Source organism: Lepisma saccharinum, chromosome 8 (assembly GCF_977018435.1).
Source record: "Lepisma saccharinum chromosome 8, izLepSacc3.1, whole genome shotgun sequence".
Lineage (NCBI taxonomy): Eukaryota > Metazoa > Arthropoda > Insecta > Zygentoma > Lepismatidae > Lepisma > Lepisma saccharinum.
The window spans coordinates 92697505-92712847 of record NC_139236.1 but is presented as its reverse complement, the minus strand read 5'-3'; the positions used below and the strand labels follow the sequence as shown (position 1 = coordinate 92712847).

Below are 15343 nucleotides of genomic sequence, written 5' to 3'. Positions count from 1 at the left end.
ATAATACTTTTAGAACACACTGGTTTACACGCCAATTTCTGCAATATAAGAGGTGATACGGTATAAAAAGGTACGGTGAGTTTTTAAATTTCCTGCAGTAAATGACAGTTTTCTTCAGTTAATATATATATTGCAAATTTTTGTATTTAGCCTACTTTTACGTCGCTTTTCCGTTCACTTTGTTTAACCGCAACGATGAGAACGCACGGTTAATTTATTATGTATCTTCTCTAACATCACATTTCTTCCCACTTTTGGCTAATCGCTACAATGAAGATGAATAAATACAAGCTGTATTCGAAGTCGGGGTGTAGGAGTACCCCCCACACACACACACACACACTACCACCAACTGCACAATCTAAGTATCACCCAACCTGCCATGATAACAGACGAACTTTTTCTTCTGTCCCATCTCATTTCGAAAACATTCACTTGTCTCATCTCCTTTTATGAGACGAGACGGAACATGCCTCGTCTCGTGAGCAACACTAACTTTAACAATAGAAGCATCCCCTTAGCTGTCCCAAAGTCTCGAGCAAATATCCTCCCATGTAACAATTTCCAGTTCAATGAAATGTCACTCACAAGGAAACAGTCATGCCCAGGTCGAGAGTCAAACCTGGAACATGCGACTTCCTCAGATAAATCATGAATTTTGTGTATAATAATTACAACGCCAGTTCATTCCTGGTAATTCTGAATCTGCAGTTTGGTTTGCATTTATAAGCAGGATAATATTTAGTTTTCGAGGGCTGTATCGTCGAAACGAGGAGTAAAATAATAATAATAAAAAAAATATTAAGAAAGGTTTTTTTTGTATTTATAATGATAAGCCTCTGCATACGTTGTTAATTCTATATTTTTCTAGACTTGAGACGAGAACGATAATTGCCCTCCCAAACCGAGACGGATGTTTATAAATTGAGACGAGACTGTCAATGAGACATTTACAAATAAACACGAGACAGACATTTACAACTCTCAACGAGAACAAGACCAAGGGTGCCATGTCTCGTCTCGATAGGATCCTTAGTGGTGAAGTTGTGAACCAACCAATTAATGCGTTCGGGGTAACGAGATGAGGCGGCTTTTTTCGCAGTACAAAATTCAAAATAATTATATCGTACTATTTCAGTATGGGATATTGTTATACACATGGGCGTATATATAGTTCACGGGGGGAGGGATGGATCAACCTTTGGTATGATTAGGGTTGCTTTATTTCGTAAGTGAAAATCCAGGACACTGCTGGCCAGAAGCTTCTTGGGAAGCATGGGGAGAGGGGATGTTGGACCCAACAAAGTTGTGTGTTTGTAGTCACAAAGTATTGATACTTTTCTGTTCATCTTGTGTCACTACGTTTTTAAGAAGCAAATTAATTGCTTTAATATGATTCGAGGGGGGAAAAATAACTGATTTGATAGTCTCAATGCAGTTTCTTATCGCAGAAATTCCGACACTATCAGGAAATTGCAGATATTGGTCTGCAGTCCCATCTGGTGTGTGGAATTACGAAATTTCCTTCCCATCCGTATCCCGTCCTATACGTCTCTAATTTAAGAGAATGAAATAAATCCAAAGGATTTTTTTATGAACAAGCGGATAGAACAAGGAAACTAGTAATTTTAGTGAACCAAAAAAAGAGGGGGTTGGACCTGTTGAATCCCCCTTAAATACGCCCATGGTTATACACATTATTTCCGTGTAATAATTATACATAAACTAAGTATAGATATGTACTGTGCAACTAATGTAATCTTCTCAGTGTATTTTCTCTTATCTGCACAAAAATATTTGATCCTAATTTGCGCCACAGAAATGGAACACAAACTGAAATTGCTTTATGGAAAAGAAAGTTAAATAGGCTTTATAAATAAAGTGAAGAATGTGAAAATTCCTATTTTGCACTACATAGGTTACGGTAAATATCGATAAATATAAGTTAAAAAAATATTTTTGAGTGTCTGGTCAGCAATCAATTTTATAAGCAATATTTTTCGCATAGCCTGAGAACACACACGCAGCTGAACCCTTTCATTTATCTTGCACGTGAGCAACACGGATATTTCATAGAAGAATGATCATTACAAAGCATAGCTTTCCTTTCTCCTATCGCTCCTTCTTCCATTATTTAAATCGGTACAGATTTGTGAAACTGCTGCACGTGTTCGCTCGCCGTGGGCTACCCATCCGGAACTGGACGCTCGAAGCAGACGACAAACGAGCTCTCCCTAAGGAGTGACGTAGTAACATGGCGGCGGCGTGTTTTCAGCGCAACGCTAGCCTCGCAAGTTTGGAAGTCTCCTTTCTGCCTTAAACTGGACGCAGAGAAACGCGAGAACTTGCAGGGGTCATTTTTCCAGGGTGTAGTTTTTAAAATTGTTGTAAAAGAAATTGAGTGGAAATGTCCATTATTCATCCCGTCGTGATGAAACAACAATGACCAACAATGTTTCCAGAGCTACTTTTCCGATGATTGCCCTGGTAACCGCTCCACGCCCGGCCATGGCCATGTCGGTGGCATGTCCAAACGCCTGAGGCCCTCGCCACGTCTCAAGCGAGAGAAACGCGCCAGGACCCGTGGCTGCACGCATCGCGTCGCCTCTCTCGCGCGACGCGTCGTTTTGTGCTGCCGTCGGCGTTCGAAACTCGAATCCGTGTCCACGGCCTCCTCGAGCCAGGCCAGCTGGGACCTTCCGTGCTTCACCCACTCGGCGTTCCCCTTCCCCGCCTGCTGGAGCCAAACAGATTCCACGATCGCCATCACGCCAGGCTCCTCGCAAGCCGCGACCACTCTCTGGATGGTTTCCAACTGCACCAAGCTGGATGACCAGGGCGACCAGGACAAACTTGCATGTGAGTACGTCGGAATCTGACGGCACATCTTTAGGCGGCGGCTCGGAGCATTCTCTGGCTCCCGAAATGTCTCAAGATTAGGTTCGCAAATGCGAAATGTTAATTGCTGCAAGAAACTGTTTATGAACGTGCAGTGGCATGATCCGCATATTCGAAATCGCGAAAGGACGCAAATTTGACAAAAAAAACATGCTAGGTATTTGTGGCCTTTTTCGCGATTTTCAACCCATTTTATACTTAAACAAAGAAAAATACCGTGGAAGTTACTCATTATTGTACTTTAGGCTTAAAAAACAAAATGTACCATATTTATGCGTGTATAACGTCCACGTTTTCCAACATTTTATCCATAGTTAAATGGATATTCCCCACGATTTTTCACCTATCGGAACGCTTTGCATTGCAGACTTTTGTGTCTGAAAATTGTTGTTCCTTAACAGAAATATATTTTTGCAGAAGTGTACTACCAGATAGTGCAAAGACTGATCTTCATTTTGCAATATGAAACTTATTTTTATTTCAATAAATCTCTTAATTATTAGCAACTTTGCCTTAAGATGGTCATATCCCCCCCCCCACTTCCAATGAAGACACTCGTACAGGGTCAACGAAGTTAGTAATAAGTTGTGTTTTACACAGCGTATATTGATACACTTGTATTTTGAATTATATCTTCTTCAAATATGCTGTATAAAGAAATGAACTGCCGGAGTACTAAGTGAGGCGAGTGTACAATGTATCTAATTTTTGTAGACAACGTAACTGCGCGTTTGCAGATCGGACACGTCGTTCAGAACAGCCTATTTCATTTCAACAAATGTAAATTCTTGATTTGTATTTTTGTTCATAGATGGCAGCACAAAATCAATAATTTTATTAAAAATCTTATAAGCACCGATATAAAACTACAAAGTTGATAATTGTGTTAGACTATTTTCCACACAATAATTAAGTCCTAAAGAACCTGGGTAAATACAGTGTATGGTTGAGTAAATAATAGTAATTTGAAACGAGCAAATCCACAAATTCATATAGAAAGTTCAGCTTCACAAAAATAAAAATCCTGAGCAACGTACTGTTGTGTGTATTTCAATTGCAAAATCATTTTCCTTTGGATTCTAGGGCTTTACTATCTGATAGACACCGGCCAGTTCCCTCTCAGCTGCCCGTGCTTCGTCCGACATGCGTTTTCTGAACCCGACTTCCGTTCTCATCTCTCGGAGAGGAGGACCCGTTCCTTCACCCTGGAGAGGAATCTTCAAAATCCATATCAAAATATATTTGGTAAGTCGTGGCGTTAAAAGCCTCTCCAATGGCAAACTGGTAACGTCCTAGCCTTGTAATCTAAGGGTCCCATTTTAAACTGTAGGTCCGTTCCCGATTAGCCTTCCTTTGCATAACGTGGAACGAAACTCAAACAAAAAAAAAAGCTCGTGGCGCTAACTTCGAAGGAGGTGGGAGCTTGGACAACATGATATAGTTGTAGAAATATCTACATACGAAATTGTAATGGTAGTTCGAATGATAAGAGAATATATTATGTTGTTGTCAGGTGGGGCATATAGATATAAAATAATATACTGGGTAATTCATATAACTGTGAAACTTTTTCTTTTTTTACATTTTACTAGAGATTGTAATTCTGATGCCGATAGCAAGACAAACTCTTTTTTGTATACACCTTGCAAATGCTCTAGCTGTGTGTCTACATTTGCTGATGCGGTAGATACGAGTTATTCCTATTGCATGATTTGGACATAGTACCGTGCGTCCATTTCGATCTGCAGCCGAGAGATCGGGAGAAGCGTGGCGGGCGGCACTGACGGAGATGCCGACATTTGCGGCCTGAAATGCCCGCTTATTTTTATGGACATATGCAGACATTTATATACAGTGATGGACAAAAGTAATCATACAGTGGAACTGAAAGGAAGAAAGGACGAATTGCAGCAGCTAGGAATACAATAAGGAAGTCAAAACTGTTAATGCTTTACCATGTATGCACCAAACGATATATTGACAACAAAAATAAATAACAGATGCTTGTAGAAAAATAAAATACAAAACATTCTCAATACCCGCTTCTTTGGCTGGACAAAAGTATTCATACACCAACATAAAAGTTCACTTTGAAGAAAAGAAAGAAACAAATACCATGTCGTCATAATTTAGTATGCATTCCTCTGTTATGGAGAATAGCTGTCAAGTCTCTTTTGCATAGAATGAACAAGAGGCGTGGTTATTTCAGATGTAATATTGTGCCACTCATGCAAAATGACCTCTTTCAGTCTATTCTTGCTTGTTATGTCATGTTTTCGGAGTCTGGTTTCCAAATGGCTCCAAAGATGTTCAATGGGATTAAGGTTGGGGGACTGAGGTGGAGTTTTGAGTGTGTGGGGAGTATTATATAACAACCAAAGGCGGACAATCTCGGCTGTATGTTTAGGGTCGTTGTCCTGCTGGAAGTAAAAATCATTCCCAAGACCAAAATGATTGATACTCTACTGCAAATTATACTTCAGAATATCCAAATAGACAAATCTATCCATAGTTCCCTCAATAAAGACGAGTTCTCCAACACCTGAGGCTGACATACAGCCCCAGACTATAACGCCACCACCTCCATGTTTAACTGTGGCCAAGAGATTTCGATACTCAAGCTCAGTATTGGGCTTTCTCCACACCAAAATTCTACCATCACTATGGATAATAATAAATATACTCTCGTCCGTAAACAACACTTTATCCCAGAAGTCCAAACTTTTACTCACATACTCCTTTGCAAATGTTAATCTGGCATTCTTGTTCTTCTTACTGATGTATGGCTTCCTTCTAGGTACCCTAGCTCTGTACCCTGCTCGGTTGAAAAGTCTTCTAATACTTCTTGAGGACACTTGTTTTCCCAGGTGTTCGTGAACATGTGCCGACATTGCTGACGATGTTAATTTTGTTTTTTCTTGATCATTCTCAACAGTCCTTGTTTCTCTCTCGAAGTAAGTTTCTGAGGACGCCCAACCCTTTCCCTATTTACCAGCACTTTTGTGTCTTTATATCGTTTGATGACACTTTGCACAGTCGCACGACTTCTCCCAACTATGTCTGCGATTTCAGAATATGATTTCTTATTGTGGTATAATGATATCATAATTCTCCTCTCTTCGATCGTGGTTTCCTTCCCTTTGCGGCCCATTTGACTTCCTGCAGCAGGCCAACACCAAACCAACCACTTCCTTATACAGGTGCAAGTGCAGTAAACACATATCTGGCACTGAATGATGGAAACGGTTGTTTCACGAACTTTTTTTGGGGTTTATAACCTGGCGTATGAATACTTATGACCATCCAGAAAGCAGTTTATCTAAGGATTACCCACATTTCTCATGACAATTTCAATTGTATGCACACAATTGCTTTGCGTTTCTATTCTTGCCATTCCAATGGAGCATATGTGCTACAGACTTGACTTGCCTTTACGGTCTTCTTTGTATAATAACATGTTTCATTCAGACAATGTCTTTGTATGAATACTTATGTCCATGACTGTAAATATTGCAAAACGAGCACTAACCTGTGTTATAAGAGTATGGTTTTAATTTTAGTAGCTTAGTGACTGTATGTGCCGATGATTTTGACACGCCCACCTCTTGTGAAACACGGCGTAGAGGTTTGTTTGGAGAACGTTCTAACGCTGCACCAATATCATCGAGTTTTGCTTCGGTTAGAATCCGTCGTTTTTGCTTAGGTGTTTTAAAATTTAACGATACAGTTTCTCGTAATTTAAGGACAAGATATCTAACCGTATCTCTGTGTGGAGTTGAAACGCATGGGAATTTCTGTACAAATTACCTACACACGTCTCTACACGAGTTTGTTTTCACGTAGGTACGTGTCATACATAAAAAATCTTTGTTCTAACGTGAATCTTGCGGCTGGCATTCCAATCGTCTCACTGACACGTCACACATACACACTACAATAACACAAACAAGTAACTGCAAGTAACCAAGAATAACACTCTTGCGCACAGTACGAAATTAACACGCTCTTGGTTTACATTGCTCGCCACTATATTTACAACTCTGTCTTCATCTAGTCGCGAAGGAACAAAAAACTCGAGCTCGGATATTTCGGATTGCGAGGAAGCTCACGAAAACCATTCACTTTTATCGGTTTCGTCTGCAGTGTAATCCTGATACAGTGTTGCACATTCGAAACCTCCAAACGATTCCCATCGCCACAAAACTCTTTCAAGGATATAAACTTAAGCAGGACGTTACTGATCAAAACCATGATTAAAATGCTTTTTTATCTGTGGCTCTTAACATCGTTTCTATAGCGTATTTATTTGTGTATATAAGAGCAGAACTTGGATGAATTACAGAAGAACTTTTGCGTGTTATAACACAGGTTAGTGATCGTTTTGCAATATTTATATAAATGTCTGCATATGTCTATAAAAATAAGCGGGCATTACAGGCCGCAAATGTCGGCTTCTCCGTCAGCGCCGCCCGCCACGCTTCTCCCGATCTCCCGGCTGCAGATCGAAATGGACGCACGTATTTGTCAATTCAGAAATGGTATTAGGCGAAAAATTACGTAATACTTTCTATTTTATTGGATTTGTCTAAATTAGTTTTAACTGTATTTATAATATGCTGTTACACTATTACAAATTTTAACATTATGTATATTACTAACATTTTGTGTGTATTATTAACATTATCTTTGAGTATATTATGTTCAACATAAATGGGACTTCGATCCTGTGATGGACAAATAAATAAAATCAAATTATATATAATAAATATGTAACCGATACTGACTGCATTTCGTACCACACGCGTTTTATTATACAGGGTGATTCTTATAGAACCGGACCGACAAAATATCCATACAGACATTAACGTAACTTACACATGACGTACCTTAGATAGTATGCCGTTCATTGTGATCAGAGCATGTGTTGAAAGTGTCCACCGTTTTCAAGAAGGCACGCCTCCACCCACGTTTGCATTTTCGCCGTAACTCGCTGCAGTGTTTCTCCGGTGATGTTCCTCATTTCAACCGAAATGTTGTCCTTTAAAGCTTGTAACGTACGCGGTTTGTTTGTATACATCCTGACCTTCAGTAAACCCCACAAGAAAAAATCCGGGCTGGGGGCCTGACGCCTGGACACTACAAGCACGTTCGTGTGTGCACCACTGTGTGTCCTTTAACCTTGCATCATAAGTGCTGCCACCTGTCAGGTCATCTGCACAACATTCGACTCAGCACAGCCCACGGATTATTATGTCGTAATTGTGAACTGTTATATGTATCACCTGCAGAATTATTAGCAAATTCATTAGGCCGGTTCTATAAGAATTACCCTGTATATAAAATACGCCAAGGGCTATATATACATTTACAAGTAAAAGGGAAATGCAGCATCTAGACGGGGAAATTCCCCCTCACCCCCTGCAATTATCATCTTGGTTTGGTTTGATTTGAGTTGGTGTTTTAAGTCCACTTTATGCACAGTAAGGCTAATCGGGACTGGACCTACAGTTTAAAGTGGGATCCGAACCACTTGTGCCTCCACCGGGTATCGAACCCGGGACCCCTCGATTACAAGGCAATGACGCTACCACTGCGCCAATTATCATCTTGCATTTAACGTTTCAGTGAATACGAGGGTCACTATTTATATTTTGAGCCTTGGCAACACTGATTGAAGTTAGGCGAGATTTGACGTTTGCACGGAATCGTCTGGCATTATTGACCATAACGTACTTCAAATGTTTTGTCAATAGCTTCGTTTGTGTTGTTTATGTTGCCTTGGAGATTGCGCGACAACAATAAAATGGAATTAACTCGTGAACATTTTCGTGCGATGATTTTTTACGATTTTCGACGCGGATTATCAAGACAAGAGTGCATCGATCGATCAACTTACTTCCACATTTGGCGATGAAGCCCCATCCTTTGCCACTGTGAAACGCTGCTATAACGAATTTAATCGTGGCCGCCATTCGCTCACCGACGAGATTCGCGAAGGTCGTCCAAAATCAGTTGTTGTTCAAGAAAACATTGATGCTGTGCAAAACCTAATACTGCAAGATCGTCATGTGACATACTGTGAGATTGACGCAACCATAGGCATTAGTTCCACCAGCATATATAAAATATTACATGATCATTTAGCTGTGAGAAAGGTATGTTCTCGTTGGATCCCACACAATTTGACCAAAACTCAAAAAGACGGTCGCGTCAAATGGTGCAAACAAATGCTCAATAAATACGATCGTGGTGCTTCAAAAGACGTATATAAGATTGTAACAGGTGACGAATCATGGATATATGCATACGAGCCGGAACGTAAACAGCAGTCGACTGTATGGTTGTTTCAAGATGAACCCAATCCAACAAAAGTTGTTCGCGCTCGAAGCACATCGAAACAAATGGTCGCCTGTTTTTTCGGGAAAACTGGTCATGTGGCAACTGTGCCTTTAGAGGAACGTAGAACGGTCAACTCTGAATGGTACACAACAATTTGTTTGCCAGAGGTCTTCGGTCAAATACGTAAAACAAACAAACGCCGTCGGATCATTCTTCATCAAGACAATGTCAGCTGTCACACATCTCGTCTAACAACCGACTTTATGAACAGTCAAAAAATCGAATTGATGGGTCATCCGCCGTACAGTCCTGATTTGGCACCCAATGACATCTTCTTGTTCCCGAATGTCAAAAATAAATTGCGTGGACAACGATTTTCGTCGGCGGAAGACGCCGTTGATGCGTTCAAAAACCATATTATGGAGGTGTCTCAAGAAGATTGGAAAAACTGCTTTGACAAATGCTTCGAACGAATGCAAAAGTGTATTGACCATAAAGGAGAATACTTCGAAAAACAATAAAGCAGTTTTCAATGCCAAATTCCTGTTTTTTCATTGTTAGGCTCAAAATATAAATAGTTACCCTCGTATTGCGTTGTAAACTGTTTCCAAAGTCTACTAAACTGTGAATGAAATTGAAACCTACATTTAGGAACAAATGAATATTTGAATTTACTTCCACACGATTCATGTACATTTGCTGAGTAGGTGTCTCTGGTGGTATGCTGACGTGGGTATTCATCTTGCTCGTCAGCGAAGTTGGAAGTTCGTTTAGGCACAATTGCAGCTTATAGTCTCGTCCAGCTTCCAATTGCATCACGGGAAATGCAGAATGTATATAAAACGTACGTAAATTTGATTCGAAACTCTACCTTTACAATGCAAACGGTACCAAACCTAATACCGGTGGCGGAACCACAGGGGGTGGGCAGGGGCATTGCCCCACCCCCAACCTTGGTCGGAAATGAGTTCTAGGGGGGGGATAAACATTGACGGCCAAGTGTACCTGCAGGGGGCGATTACCGCCCAGAACTTCAAATTTTATGCAAATAAAAACACTTTTCGTAAAATTTTCTGTAACTGCTTTTCTTAGTCTTATCAAGTTCAGAACCGTAGCTAGGGGACGGCGGGAAACGGCCCTGGGCGCCGAACGATCTAAATGAAAAAAAGTTGTAAAATTGATTGATTGATTTGTTTTTTTAAGTCTACTTTATGCACAGAAAGGCTAACTGAGACTGGGCCTATAGCTTAAAGTGTGCCTCCACCGGGTATGGAATCCGGGACCCCTTGATCACAAGGCGACGATGTTACCACTACACCATCGGGGAGGCACAAAAGTTGTAAATGATATAATGCCATGGCGTTCCGTGAAATTATTTGCGCCCTATTAAGTTAATATTGATTTTAGCCTGCAAGAAAATTGGATCCAAAAATTTTCTTACTCGCTTCGCTCGCAATGTAAATTACCAGACAGAGAAATAAGACTTGTCTTAATTGATTTGTTATAAATGCATGAACAATTGTTTTGAGGAAAGGGAGCGTGCACATTTGAGAGACAATTTATGTCATTTTTGCTGTTGGTTTATTGTGAGATGGATGAATTGCTTGTGTAATGTATTTAAATAATATATGCTGTACATAATATTTATTAAAGAAACTTTGAATACGTACACAATTTAGTGTCCACGTCACTCCGCGTTGCATATATGTGAAACATATCGTGCATGAAAGTTATGATAATGTAAAAAAGAATTATATTTCGAATGCATTTATCAAGCTTTTTCTGTCTTTCAAAAAAAGTTTATGTGCTTGTTTTCCGTTATTAATGTGAAATTGAACGTGTTAAAAAAATATTCAAATCGTTTGTTCGAACACAAATGCTTTAGCACAAACTTCTAACCCCTTTTTGCGTAATTTACGACGATAATAACGTCTTTGATACTACCACTACTAATAGTAATAATAATGTTGGTCCTAGGTTCGAATCCCGGCTTGGGCATGGATGTTTGCGAGTATCCATTCATCATGTCATCACTCATCCCCATCTTCGCAAATTAGCCATAAGTGGCACAAGAAGCGAAGTAAAATAAAGCAAATCAATAATAACAATAATAATAATAATGTTATAACAACATTATTAGTAACGTTATTATTATTATTATTGGTACGTTTATCCTGGTACTTGCCCCCCCCCCCAGACAAAAATTCGTGGTTGCGCCTCTGCCTAATACTGCATTGTAACAAATGCCGTAACTTTACGGCGATGACACAGTAGAATCTACAAATGGATCAAATAAGTTCATTCTACAGTATTTTCACCGTAAGTAAGAGGAATTTCAAAACACAGAGTCCAGCTTTTAACAAAAAAAAATAATGTAAAATGTATATAGAACTGTTGTAAAACGTTTTTTATCGTGCATATTGATACTAAAATGTAAAATGATTTACGCATGAGTATATAATAGTTGATATTCAAGTAACAACAGGCTTACACTCCTGCCACTGGAGGCGCTGCATGCAAACAAATGAAAGGGGATGAACGCTGAGATGTTTATCTCCTTGTGCTAATGGTGTCGTTAGTTGTTTGGGCAGTTAGTGTTGTTTTTTCCGCCATGTTTCAAGTTTTTATACTATTATAATTGCATAATCATATATTGGCTTAGTGCAAACGTTGAAGGGAAAATGAAACTAATTTCCAACGGCACTTCTGCCGAAAATATCGAAAAGGTGGTATTGCTTCAAAAGAAAGGCCATTCGTAGTTTTGCAGGAAATCCGTGAGTAAACATCAAAACGGAAATTGGTCGGTTGACACTGCGCTTATTACCAGTGCGGTTCGTAAGGGTTTTTTACGCGTATGCAACACCCCACCTAAACATATGATAACAGGAAGGGTGGCTTATCGTGGCGATAAGAACAGTGCGACTTCTTCAATGCGTCATATCCATGAATCACGCTTTCCTCCTTCTATGGTAACTGGCGTGGTCTTTGAGTGGCAGTCATTTGACCTTTCCAAAAGAAGAACTCCACCCTCGTAATGCAAATGCAAATATACTTCGTAAAATTTAATAGGTACAATGGTATTGATATCAGCGACGTATAATTGTATAGTACAGTAATGAAAATTGGTGCAAAGTAAAAAGGAACTTCGAATTTTGCATAATTTCCAGGATAATTAAACTCCACGAAAGTGTCGTGGGGCATTTTTGCGGACTTCGTGAAAGATCGCAATGCTGGAAAAATATCAGTAAATGAATTCCAACCGATAAAGGTATCGGCCTTAAAAATATTACAATAATATGTTTACTGTGTTTCTTGGGGACATTCTAAAAGTCTCGCTTTTCTCAGACAGCAACGTAACGACTGTGCATACGTAATTTCCTTTAGTTGCGTTATATTAAACCTCTCAGCGCTCAGTTTGGGGAATATGGTGCGGCGCCCTTTCCAAAATAAATATTTATAACTTCGCCACGTTCAGTTCCCCAACGTCAAACATTTCGGAAAAGCACTTCCAAACACCCTGTTTTCAAAACATGAAAAGCGTCAACAAATTCAGGATAGATAGATATACCCTAGACACAGGGTGCGAAATCCTGGGGGGGGAGGGATGGAGTGATTTCCCCCCACCAACAATCTTCGCCTCAAAAATTTCCGAGGGGAGGAGAGTATTTGTCACTCACAACAAACAAAAAATCAGGAATTACTTTAATTTCAAATATACTTTACTAAGAATAATATCGAAAACACACACAAATTAGTGTGGTTGTGAGTGTTCAATGATTCTCTCTCTCAAGAGATCTAATCAATATCTATATCAATATGCACAATAAAAGTAAAACAAGAATGCAAGACAGTAATAATTATGAAATATAATTGATTTACATTTACATAAAGCGAAAACTAATTGAAAACTTACATATAATAAAAGCACTTCAATTATTTCATAATTTATTAACATCTTTAGCCAGTTAGTAAAGGAATTGGTTTGCCAGTTTATAATATCTGATACAAGGGTCACTATTTATATTTTGAGCCTAACAATGAAAAAACAGGAATTTGGCATTGAAAACTGCTTTATTGTTTTTCGAAGTATTCTCCTTTATGGTCAATACACTTTTGCATTCGTTCGAACCATTTGTCAAAGCAGTTTTTCCAATCTTCTTGAGACACCTCCATAATATGGTTTTTGAACGCATCAACGGCGTCTTCCGCCGACGAAAATCGTTGTCCACGCAATTTATTCTTGACATTCGGGAACAAGAAGAAGTCATTGGGTGCCAAATCAGGACTGTACGGCGGATGACCCATCGATTCGATTTTTTGACTGTTCATAAAGTCGGTTGTTAGACGAGATGTGTGACAGATGGCATTGTCTTGATGAAGAATGATCCGACGGCGTTTGTTTGTTTTCCGTATTTGACCTCTGGCAAACAAATTGTTGTGTACCATTCAGAGCTGACCGTTCTACGTTCCTCTAAAGGCACAGTTGCCACATGACCAGTTTTCCCGAAAAAAAAAAACAGGCGACCATTTGTTTCGATGTGCTTCGAGCGCGAACAACTTTTGTTGGATTGGGTTCATCTTGAAACAACCATACAGTCGACTGCTGTTTACGTTCCGGCTCGTATGCATATATCCATGATTCGTCACCTGTTACAATCTTATATACGTCTTTTGAAGCACCACGATTGTATTTATTGAGCATTTGTTTGCACCATTTGACGCGACCGTCTTTTTGAGTTTTGGTCAAATTGTGTGGGATCCAACGAGAACATACCTTTCTCACAGCTAAATGATCATGTAATATTTTATATATGCTGGTGGAACTAATGCCTATGGTTGCCTCAATCTCACAGTATGTCACATGACGATCTTGCAGTATTAGGTTTTGCACAGCATCAATGTTTTCTTGAACAACAACTGATTTTGGACGACCTTCGCGAATCTCGTCGGTGAGCGAACGGCGGCCACGATTAAATTCGTTATAGCAGCGTTTCACAGTGGCAAAGGATGTGGCTTCATCGCCAAATGTGGAAGTAAGTTGATCGATGCACTCTTGTCTTGATCGAAAATCGTAAAAAATCATCGCACGAAAATGTTCACGAGTTAATTGCATTTTATTGTTGTCGCGCAATCTCCAAGGCAACATAAACAACACAAATCAAGCTATTGACAAATCATTTGAAGTAGCCTACGTTATGGTCAATAATGCCAGACGATTCCGTGCAAACGTCAAATCGCGCCTAACTTCAATCAGTGTTGCCAAGGCTCAAAATATAAATAGTGACCCTCGTATATATAAAAGTTGTAAGAAATTGATTTATTTATTTGTAATTAATAATAATAACAATACATATTTAATTTAGTATTTTTTTAAAATTTTAATAACATTATAAATATGTATATCGCATAATTTATACATATGTTTGTGTGGAGAGAGGGTTGTAGATTAAGATCTTTCTCCCCCCCCCCACCAATCTTCAATGATTTCGCACCCTGCCTAGACATGAAGTAACATGTAATTTCGTATACCCGTGCTCCCATCGTCCCATCTAAAAGTTTCAAATTGTCCTCCTTGCCTAAAAATAGAAAAGGAATGCCTAGTGATACACGAGTCAGTTTGCATTTTTCGTAACACACACATACAAAATAATATATCGTTGTATTTCAGAATTCACGCCAGGAAGATTATAGCATGCTTCAGAACCAAAATGATGAAGAAACCGCTTAAATGACGGTGTGCCACACGAATCGTCTGCGATTTTCACGTCAGGCTGGCGTTCAACCGAAAAATCTCAGTTATTGGTGGTGAGGTTAGATTTATCCATACCTCATCGCTGTGATTATGTTGCCGCCTTACGTTACTCTCTTAAATAAAAGATTATAGGAGGAGAAATGCTTGTTTGTACAGTTTGTATTAGCAAAGCACGTTCTGCGACTACAAAAATTTTATCGTTGGTCTTCTTAAACTTTCCCTATAGCCTGTAATTTAAAAATTTTCGACGCAAACAGTTATCGGGCATCCTCAGAACATGATCATTCCACTTTAACTGGTATTTCAAAATTTCTCCCACCATTGCTTCGACCTTCTGTCTATTTCGGATTTCTT

The 15343-nt window shown here is 39.4% G+C and overlaps 1 protein-coding gene across 1 annotated transcript; it reads left to right on the top strand.

The window, feature by feature from the left end:
• Positions 1–2492: 2492 nt before the first annotated feature.
• Positions 2493–15108, top strand: LOC145991655 (uncharacterized). Its single transcript, XM_083127719.1, has 3 exons — positions 2493–2859; positions 3982–4143; positions 14906–15108. The coding sequence occupies exons 1-3, from the start codon at positions 2526–2528 to the stop codon at positions 14926–14928; spliced, it is 519 nt and encodes a 172-aa protein (XP_082983845.1). The 5' UTR covers positions 2493–2525; the 3' UTR covers positions 14929–15108.
• The last annotated feature ends 235 nt before the right edge of the window (positions 15109–15343 follow it).

Bases quoted from the DNA above. Each gene is read 5' to 3' on its own strand.
- LOC145991655 (XM_083127719.1), top strand. From the start codon at position 2,526: ATGTCCAAACGCCTGAGGCCCTCGCCACGTCTCAAGCGAGAGAAACGC. The intron at 2,860-3,981 runs GTGAGTACGTCG...TTTGGATTCTAG, and splicing joins CGACCAGGACAAACTTGCAT to GGCTTTACTATCTGATAGAC. The intron at 4,144-14,905 runs GTAAGTCGTGGC...GTTGTATTTCAG, and splicing joins TCCATATCAAAATATATTTG to AATTCACGCCAGGAAGATTA.